At 39.6% G+C, this 11,061-nt stretch overlaps 1 protein-coding gene across 1 annotated transcript in view; it reads right to left on the bottom strand.

Moving 5' to 3' along the window:
* The window catches only part of LOC106951912 (leucine-rich repeat transmembrane neuronal protein 4-like), a 17,628-nt gene extending 6,733 nt beyond the window's left edge, over nucleotides 1-10,895 (bottom strand). The window contains exon 1 of the mRNA XM_015039691.1: nucleotides 10,089-10,895. Within this exon, the coding sequence (XP_014895177.1) occupies nucleotides 10,089-10,092 (4 nt within the window). The 5' untranslated portion in view covers nucleotides 10,093-10,895. The remainder of the gene's footprint in view (nucleotides 1-10,088) is intronic.
* Nucleotides 10,896-11,061: the final 166 nt, after the last annotated feature.

The raw sequence follows: 11,061 nt of genomic DNA, 5'->3' as shown, positions 1-11,061 counted from the left end.
TCGCCCTCAGGGGTGTGAACCAAACTTTTTTCCTTTTTCCGCTATTTTTTTTTTTTTTTTTTTTTTTTTTTGTGCTGAGTAAAATCTCACTCTCCATGACTGATCTGCTTCTGCAATTGGCACTGTGATTGCTTTTGGAAAGACTAACTCCAAATATGGATGAAGATATGACTCTGGAAACGTTATGCTGCATTGATTGTTGGCCTATATTTACTACAGAGGAGACAAAACAGTGGATGCCATGGAATTTGGTGAAAGGTGTTCACGGGAACAGAAGCTCAGAAGACTTTTTTTCAAAAACACAGATTTTATACTCCTGATTTTAGTTCAATAAAGCATATAAAACTACTCAGAAAAATCAGATCTTTTGCACATGAATAGTTAGTAAATATACACATACCCAAAACAAGTTACATAACTTAGTCTAATAATGCAACATATCTCAGATTTGTGTATTCAACACGTACTTTAACAAAAGTCCCTGTGTTTTTTTTTTGTTTTTTTGTTTCGATTCTGTGCTGAATACTGATCCCACATGTCTGCTTTAATGGTTGTTCAGGTAAGCTGGTGTACAGGTGTTCCTTTAGTAAGAACGGTTACATTTTACACCCTGGTTGCCGCACCTGCAGATCCCAAAGAAGGCTTTAGCATTCATGGCTTGATAAAGTACCATCAAGTGCACTTTTCTTAGAAATTCTGCAATTTAACAAAACTGTAGGAATAATGAACACGAGCCGCTTGTGAAGACACACTGTAAGAGCTGGGCATGACAAATTTGGAGCCTGAAATTCAAGTGTGTGAATTGCATTTATTACACTACTGCAGCGACAGAGAAACTGATGAAGAAACCAGAAAATATGGTCCGAGGGTGTTCATCATTTTTAAGTTTAGTTGTAGGATTAGTTCTAAGATTAATTAAATATTTAGGACTTGAAAGATAATTCCAGCAGACTTGGAATTAGAAAGAGCAGGAAACTGGAATGTAAATTTTGGTTTTCATAAGGGCTGGAGCTTGGAGAAAGGGGAGGCATAACCCCATAGACACAAGACGCAGTAGCTGGCATACATATATTTTCTTTTACATTTAATCACCTTACAGTGACAAACTTTAGTGGATTTAGTAGTGTTTTATGTTTTGGACAAAAACAAAGTAGCACATTTAAAATGTAATTAAGACAAATGCTTTTTTTATTATTATTTTGTTTTTTGTTCTGTGAAGGCCTCAGACGTTTGCTAAAGAACATTAGCAAACAAACAGCATCCTGCAGAATGAAGAACACACCAGACACGGCAAAAATGATAAGATCATGGGGAAAAGCAGAGGCACCATAATGTTGTGAGGATGATGCACAGTTTCTATCACATTAAAAAAAAATAATAAAAAAACATATAGCTGTGGTTTGCACAAGTAAATCAATTTTATCAATACTGGAGGTTAGTATGGAAATAATTGGGGATTTCAAAGCAAAAGTTGAATGAATAGAAACGCACAGCAAACTTTGTCTTTGTGTTTTGTGTTGGTTTATTAAATTTATATATGTCTATCATGTAAAATGCCAAGAAAATCCATTGAGGTTTGTGGTGTTAAAGTGACAAAATGTGAAAATAGTTCAACAGGGTTTGAAGTTTTGGTAAAACATCAAAATAATGATTTGTGGTATAAAGATAACAAAAAAAGGGTGTGCGACTTCCTTCAACAAACCTGTTTTTTATTAGCTTGGAATCAGTTGTTTCCACTTAAAATCCCCCCAGTCCTCTCTCCCTTTTGCCCAGCAACTAATGATCTGTCATTAAGATGCATTGATTTCCGCTGGAATAGATAGTATGAGAGAATGCTCACCTCAGTCTGCTTCTCAAGGCAATATCATCAAGTATGAAATTTATTGCCATGATCAAACTGAGATAAGATTAATACATGGAGATAGAAGTGATCCATCTTCTAATTAGATTACAATAAGGTGACAGGTACAACCGAGAGTCCAGACTGATCGTGCCATATGTTTAGTATGTTACACTGACGACGAACCTCACTTTGAAACATGGGAATCTCCAGACTTTGGGAATACCTCTATTGCGGTCAAAGGCATAACTTGTGGAATCTCAATAATCTTCTGGGGATTTGTCAGATGTAAGTGCCTGACAGTGTGGCTGAGAGGCATCATACAGCATATGGTGTCTAACATAGCCATTTAGTTCACTGCCAAGCATCTGCCGATCCCATATGGGGATTGTATGTGTATTTGTCTGTGTCTTGCAGTGTGACTGAAAGAGAAACACTTAGTGTTTGTTTTCAGAAGATTCTTTCATCATCCCTTACAGATGGAGGGAACTGTGGAGCCGCAAAGATAATTTGTGCTGGCTATTGATTATACCAACAGCTCCATCCATCATATTTCTTCATTCCGGGTCCAACAATTGTGCTACTTTAACATACACACACTGCAGAGATTGAAAGATGAGGATCACAAGATTTGTGAGAGTAGTCGATTTATTTTTGTCTAAGGCGCATAATGCATATCAAAATCTAAGAGGAGACGAGGTAAGAAAAGTGATGTAGACAAATGGCGGGTGCATATTCTCCCATGTCCATTTAAAATACTTAGAACCAAATGCATGTTCAAGAGTGGACTAAAATGTGTGGGCAGCTTCCACTACACATGAATGCGAACTTTCGCTCAGCCTTGCATCCCACGAGGACGCGCAAAACAAGATTTCTACTCTGCATTCGTCCCATTTGCAAAGTACGCTTGCTTTATTAGAAGTGACTCCTGGATCACCTACAGATTGAGACTGGCTCACAAAACACCCCTTTCCCTCTGACTGACATGGCATGCAGTTTAATGAGACATCTATGAGCTAAGGCCTCTGTAGGCCATCTTCTGCCCCACTCCTTCCTCTAATCTTATTCACGAAGCAGCACAAGTCACCCTCCTAGGTGTCACTCAAAGGGTTTGTGTCTCTATTACCTCCCAGCTGAGGTCCTTTTCATCGTTACCATTTTTTTTTTTCCTCCTTCATTTGAAAGAAATTTCTCCTTTCGTCTAGCACACATTAAATTTTGCATGCCCTTGAACCCTGAAGCCATCAGGATGCTTTTGTAACTCAAAACCTATTTTTGAGCATGGATTAAAAAAAAAATGTCATCTTCATTCCTTTGCAACTTTTGTTTATTCCCATCTGAAGTCATTATCTACAGTAACTGGCAAAACCTTTTCTTTTTTTTTTGGCATTTTGCCCCCAATTCAATGTGTTGTACATTGAGCTGGAACGACATGAGGTAGCAACAATTTGTGAAGTGGAAAGAAAATTACTGATGGTTTTTTGAAGTTTTTCACTAATAAAAAGTCAATGTCAGACGCATCTGTAGTCAACCCAGTTTGATTTAATTTGATTGTGGGAAATGAAGGACAGTGGACAGTGTGTGCATAGTCGGCACAGTTCACAGAATACACACAGCAAGTGTGAGAATGTGGACGCAGTTTCAAGTTTTGCCATTAGAGCTCCTGCAGCAATGTGATTGCAGTGAATGACAATCACATAGTTGACAACAGAAATACAGTCAGATGCGACCAACATTTATAGGGAGTATGTATGTATTTTCCAGGTGCATAGTGCTATTTTATACCACAAACAAGTAAACAACCTTCAGTTGTTATTAAGATTATGTATGTCAAAAATAACTTTAAAAAAATGTATACTTTGAAACTGGTCTTTAAGATGCTCCTGCTCTTTCCAACACTCTGCCTTCAGCACATCATCATAACAGTTCTTCTCCATGATGACCACTCTTAGCAGCATACTGAGAAACAGTTCCTATGATGAGCTCAGCACATGCACAGTTCCACCAGGTGTTTGCTAGTTGCTGCTGCCGCTAGTCTGGTGGAACTGTGTAGGGAAGGTGCAGTGGAGGGCTGCTTTGTCATGCAGAAGCTCGGCTAGAGACTACAGCTCCTGGGAGGAGCATTGGCTAAATCCTCGTATGAGCAAGCCTTTAATCAGCCCTGAATGGCTGCCATAGAAACGTCAGAAACTGCAAAACACCTTAGGCTGGGTTGACGTTTTGAAAACCTCAAAATAAAATCAGAACTGCAATGGGTCAGCTTTCAATATTCAAGTAAAAGTAAAGACCAACATAAATTCAAACAAAATCTGTGCAAAGACTTGAAAAAGTGCATTCATAGAGGCTCTCCATCTGACTGAGCTTGAGTAATAGTTTGAAAGAAGAATATTCAAAGTTTAAAATGTGTAACTTGCAGATGCAATTGCAGTAAGACGTTGTAGTTTTCCAAAGCACACCAAACATTTCAGATTTATTTTGTTTACTTAAGAAATGTACACAGCTTTGCATTGATCTATCACATAAAATCCCGCTGGAATATATTTATTATTTGCATAATAAATATACACAATTTTGTATTAGTCTATCACATAAAATCCCACTAGAATATATTGCAGTTCTGTACTACAATATAAATTCAAGAGATATTTGTTTGAAGGTGCTCTATGGTCTCCCTTCTTTGTTTTGCTAAAATTCATCTTTTATGTTAAACATTTTTTTTAGAATTATATGCATCAATGCTTATTATTTTACCACTTTACGTTCTACTGTTATTTCTCGTAATCCGATGCTTTCTGGGCATGGATAATAAAAGTCCAAGTTTGTCTAAAGGCATGTGCGCGATGCTTTGTTATAAAGCAGACAGCCCTGCTGTCCTCAGCAGCAGAAGATGGCTATTTCTGCCTCTCAACCCTAACACATAGAAAGAGTAAGTGCACTTTACTGCTGACCTAAAATAAAACCAAATGCAGCTTAATAACTTGGCAAATGGACTCACTAACTGGTGCACTTTGAGCGCACATGAGTGGCTCATTGCTATTTGCTGCCTGTCATTGACAAAACTGCTACCAGATTCAGTCTTCACTCCATAGAGGCTGGACAGCAGCCTAAAACATAAGGACGGATGTCCCCAAATCAGCCTAAGCCAACTCATTAGTCTCCAATTATCTGTGGGATCATACCAAAGCCAGCCAAGCCAGAACCGATGAAACAAAAGCTTGGAAATACTGTGCCATTTTGTTGCTTCCTTGTGCTTCCTGGTCTTGTTAGGTGGAACTACACAGGAAGGATTACGATCACGATTGTACAGAAATACGCTCGGGTCGCATCGCTGCCAAAGTTTGCCTGATAATCGCACTGTTATATAAGAACATAGCATTAATGTCACCTCCAGTGACTCTGCATGCCAATATTGGTGACTGTAACACAGCACACTGTCGTTTAGCAATGACAGAGAATATATAAAGAAGAAGACTTTTTTTTTAATTTATTTATTCTTTTTTTTTATCACAGGAACATCTATGAATTAGGACGTTATCGAACCGGGTTTACACAAACCGTGCAATCAAACAGCTGTCTACCAATTACCTGAATTTTGTAACTGTAGTAATTTCAATCTCAATCTGCTATTCAGAGCCTAAATTAGAGAAGCCTCGACCGTTTCTATGTGGTTGCCTAGTTACTAACATGCTTTTACAGTTCAGTCCAAACTTGTTTTAATAAGAAGGACCAGAGAGACTCTGTCATGACTTTCCATCAACCAGAATGGTATTCATCCTTCTGATTAGCACATGAAATCTTGATTAATTTTAGTGATTACACCCCTCTCAGTTCTCTCAGTTTTGGCTCACGGGTATGACTGATGCACACACTCTGACCCAGTAAGTGGCGAGAATGCACCTAAATTTTGTTTGACACCCACAAAGCATGTGCACAGGATATGTTTATTACTGCAATCACAACCAATTTAAGTCAACAAAATCACCTCATTGCAAAACATACTGCTGTGAGCAGGGACATCAGAGCTTCTGTTAGCAACAGCATCCCTTATCAAGAATCACAGCAAAACTATGCAAGTCCACATCAGAGCTGATTGTTCAAGTATCTATTTATTGGTCTATTTGTTAGAATAATCCAGTTCATGCATGACCACACAATGTGTTTTAGAGACTGGGGCACACCCAGTTCTCACTGACTCAATATGCAAATAAGCAAGAGAAAATTGAACAGGGTGATTAAATGGCTTCTTTCAGTTTCCCTGGTTGAGCCACCTCCTAGCAAAAGGATGCCCTGGGCAGAGAGCCAATTAGCACAAACAGAAAGTCACCACTGAGTATACATAGCTATTAGGAAAGAAGGTAACAGTTGTGATGTAAAATAAAATACCAGAAAAACAAACATCTAGCTTCTCCTTTGCTATTCACTAGAGTCTGTAAGGGCAGTGTCTGAAAAAAACAGGATGAAAAAAGATTTAAAATCAACCGTTCAGTGACATTTTCTTAATCTTTTTTGAAATCATAACACTAACTATGTTGGCTGAATTGGGTGAAATTAGGTTGTGCAGATAAAAATAAAAAGCTAATAATTGGCACTGAAATGGTTCACCCAAACTTTATGAAAAAGAATTAAAAATGCCTCAGTATTTGGATACTTTTTTTGAACTTCCACACAAGCAGTTGATTCCCCCCTAATGTAAACAGAGGGGATAGATATTGCCCTCAAAGGGCTAGTTGATCTCGCTGTGCACCTGCTTCACCTGACATTTGTAGAGTGCTGCCTGTGTGATGCTAGAAGGCCAGCAGAAAGCCATCTGTTGATACTACTGAAGTAGTCTGTACATATACAGTGCAGAGTAGTCCATGGTCACTGATTCTGCAACAGGAAACATATTGTGTTTAGATGCTGAGAGGTTGTGTGAAATGTCATTTGCATCTAAATTCATTTCTGAGCTCTGTACTTTCTCTCCACTTTAACATCCTCCTCCTGTGAGGCACATCTCTAATGACATGGTCCATGAAACATAAGTGCATCGCATGCTGTTAATGAAGAGGTTCACAATCAGCTATTCTGGCGGAAAAACGAAGACTAAAACACAGCGCAATCATCAAATACTTGTGAGCAAAATGCACAACGGTGTGTTGCATTGACAGCTTGGATTTTGTGAACCTCGGTTTCACTCACGTCACATCAGATGTGCAGGAATTTCCTGTTTGCACTCACTAGTAACTTTATCTGCTCAATAGCTTGTTAAAACAAAGAGCTCATCAGCCAATCTCCTGGCAGGAAATCGATGTGTTTAGGTATCTAGACATGGTGGAGGCAACTTGCTGAAGAACAAACTGACCATCAAGAAATGGTCAGGCAGTCCCTTATAGATAGTCTAACTATTTAATTAAATTTACTATAATTTTCACACACAACCGGTTAACACAAAATGTTCTGAGAAGGAGAAAAAAAACGAATCAACAGCAATGGGGTGTGGTCAGATATAACTTGGTAATGTCAGAGCTCAGGATTCCCAGACTGATTGGAGATGATGGAAAAGCAAAAGGACAAAAATAAATAAATGATATGAACACTAAATATTAAAAAGATAAGCAGAACACATCCCTAAACATAAACCTTGAATCAGATGGGCTACAGGAGCAGAATGTAGGTGTCACCTTTGTTAACTAACAACAGAAAACTGAAGCTCAAGTTTTCTGCTTACTAAAACTGGATCAGTGTTGATTTCAGCTGCACCTTGCAGCTGGTAGGATTGGAATTTGGCATAAATAACATAAAGTCATGAATTCGCCCTGCCTTTCAGCACCAGTTCAAACTTTTTCTTCTGGGATTTTCTTCTTTACACACTTGAGCCTCTAACCGTCTTAGCCTCATTCAATGAAACTCCAAGGCCAACCTGAGTATTCGTTTCTGACCACAGCGTACCATCATGATGACAACTTCCTTCAGGAAAACAAAATATATGGCAAAACTCAAATCAGCTGACATCGATTTCTGGATGGGAGGTGTTGGAGTGAAAAAAAATTGCATCACTGACTTGCAGCAACCCCAATATGGAGCAACACTTTTGAAGAATATCCATAACTCCTAGTTGAATAAGAAAGAACTGCACATATCTCACATGCTTCCCTGGATCATCTAAATATAAGTTAGGTTATTTGTTTGCACTAAACTGTCCTTGGTCACGGTCATTGTTTCTGTGCTCCTCATAAATTCCAAGGGAATGTTAGCATGTGTGAAATAATTAAATAAAAAAAAAATGATTATGTGGGTCCAAGATTTAATATCTATCAACAGGAGGTTGCCTACACTAGCTTGGGCTTGAGCCCAAGAGATGATTTTACAATAGCAGGGATTTAATTCAAAATAAACATTCATTTGTGTTTTCTCTTTTGAAGAGGTGCTAAATTAAAGAGATCAGAGATATCATGGATTTTACCTTAGGTAATTAGTATTTAAACTGATGAAATTAGGCATAATCGGGAATAACTCCAACTGAAAGATGGCAACAAAGGCCTTCCAATTGATAGAATATATGGAGTATGCTTCAACCTACATTAGTGATATACATAAAAAAATGGCTACGTGCAGGTCTTGGTTGGCCCAGTAACATAGGAGTTAGGAAATAATGTAATACTGAATGAAAATAAATGCAAGACTAGAGGATTTTAATAGCAATCTAAAAATGTAAATAACATGACGACAAGAAAAAAAAAAAAGATTTTAAGTATACGGGTACAAAATGGTTCACATATAGACATGAAATAGAAGCAAGAGGAAATGAAATTCCAAAGTGTGGGTACAAAATTGGTCTACAAAAAGATGAAAGGGAACATATGTGTGCAAGTATGGATAATCTGTGTGTAGTGGATCTACCTGTAGCTCTTTGATGGACTGCTGACCTGACCAGGGTGTGCTCCACTTAGTAGCTTCTGACTGATAAGGCGGTGAATAATATGCACACATAGAATTGGGATGGCTAAATGAGTGAACATGTGTGCATAAGGCATCACAACGAGCTTAAACCGAGTAAAAACAGGTTTGAGCCCAGGGGCTCATATCCTCTTAAGCCTGGCCCTGTGCAGGAATTGCAGCTCCTATAGACTGTAGTGTACTGGTATGTACAGTTCATATTGATGTGGTGCAGTAACCTGCTGTGGATCAATATGTCATGCTGTTTTACAATTAATGGTACAACTCCCCCAATAAACTCAAGCAACTGGTTAGGTCTAGAACGAAAAAGATGAAATCATGCAGATTTTTTTTTTTTTAAAGTGTTCATCAAAATGGGATTTTCTTTTTTCTTTTATTTTCATCAGAAGCTCTCTCAAAGGGGATCAAGAGTGTGGCACAGGGCGGCCTGTGGGTAAGTAATAGTGCGCACGCGTGTGGGTAACAGAAGGCGCAAATGGTAAATACTAATTAGAAGTGAGAGTAAGAGTGGGTAGGTTAGATACAGTGGCATAATAGCCCGTTTCATTGCTGCAGAAAGACAACCAAGCACAACACACACTTGAACGCATGCTTTATGCTCTTTATGCTAAATTTGAGTCTGCTGATAGCAGGTGCAGAACACGATGGGGTTTGCTGAATGAAAAATCAATCTGATAAAGCAAGTCCTGGACGACTGGTCCTCTCAGAGCCACACAGCTTTGGCGTGAGGCAGGACAGCAGGATCCGTGCGACGCGCCTACAAACAGGACAATAAATGATTATGCAGAGGCACGTTTTATAAAGTTGACTGGCTTCCAAAATGCGCCGCGCATTTGCATTCCGATCCATATCAATCAGTGCACCCGAACTAGTCGGAGAAAAACAAGGGGGTGTTCTTTAATTAAAACAAGCAGGCGGATTTGCTTTCTGCATATTTTAGGGGCGGAATTTCTAATCGCATTATTTGAAAATGTGATTTAAAAGCCAGTTTTCTAAGAAAGCGAAGGACAGGGAAATGGAGATGAGGAGATTTAAAAAACACACACACACACACACACACACACACACATTGCAGCTCTGCGACTAACTGGCAGCCACATTTCAGAAGCTTTTCCAATCACTTAAATGAAAAATATTAAAAATACAAATTCAGAACGGTGCGTCTGAAGTGACATTTTTTGACGCAATCGTCCGGTTTTCATCAGCTTCTACTATGGAAAGAAGACACAATTTGATCTGCATTGTGAGAAATGGAGGCAACCACCTACGTTCAGCAAACAGATTAAAAGAGGGGAGAGAAAAAAAAACTTACCCATATCCGCTTATCTGTTTTCGCTCCAGCCTACAGGTTTTAATGGCTCATTGTGCGCGACATCCGAGTCCGCATGATGCGCTCTCCACAGCACACGCAGGTACCGTCCTAATCCACCGGTCCGCTCTCTCCGCGCAGTCGCTGATTCCAAAGCGCACCTGCCCTTTTTCACTCTCCCGGACCTGCGATGCTTTATCCGGTTTAGCTCTGCACCTATTCCCGTCCCAGCGAACCGCAGAGAATGTCATTTACTTCCCGACTCCAGATTAAAGGCTGGCAAAATCCGGCTTCAGAACTCTCTATCCATGTCTCAGAAGCAGAGCGAAGAATCAGCTTCTTTTCTTTTCTTTTTCTTTTTTTTTTAAGTAACAGCCAGAAAGAGAACTGCAGCTGGCGCAGACGGTAACAATATCACATCCAAGTAAGTCATGTCAGTCTTACATGCGCACGGAAATTCCGCGAAAATCCCGTCTGGAACTTCACACAAGCGTCAGCGTGGTATAAAAAAGCAGGCCGTTAGTTCCCATAAATATTTCTGGTAAAAGACCTTCTTCGTCTGTGTTCTGCGTGGCACGCCGAAAGAAAGTAAGCAGCAGGTTTATTCCCAAGTGAGTGTGAAGCGCTGTCAACGAGTCTCTCGGGAAAGTCATCCAAACATCCCCCTCTTCTTTTCTTTTTTTTTTCCCTGCTCAATCGTTCCCTTCCCTCTCGCTGCTGCTGGGTTTGAAATACAGCATGACGCCGCCGTTAATCACGTCTGCATGTCAAAGCAACTTTGTCAGGCAGAAGCGGAATGCCCTCTTCTGGTCAGACCGCGATCAGGGCGCAAGTCCGAAGGGTTCATCGCGCACTACGCGTCAGGGAGGGACGGTCACCCCCAGAAAGTAAAGATATAATTTCCTAAGGAATAGGTTTGCAACTATTCAGCAGCAGTTCTTAGAAAATGTCAGCTTATCTATATCTGTCTGTGTTA

The sequence above is a fragment of the Poecilia latipinna genome, unplaced genomic scaffold, assembly GCF_001443285.1.
Source record: "Poecilia latipinna isolate Pla-1442-1.1 unplaced genomic scaffold, P_latipinna-1.0 Scaffold479, whole genome shotgun sequence".
NCBI lineage: Eukaryota > Metazoa > Chordata > Actinopteri > Cyprinodontiformes > Poeciliidae > Poecilia > Poecilia latipinna.
This window is presented reverse-complemented; position numbering and strand designations above follow the sequence as displayed.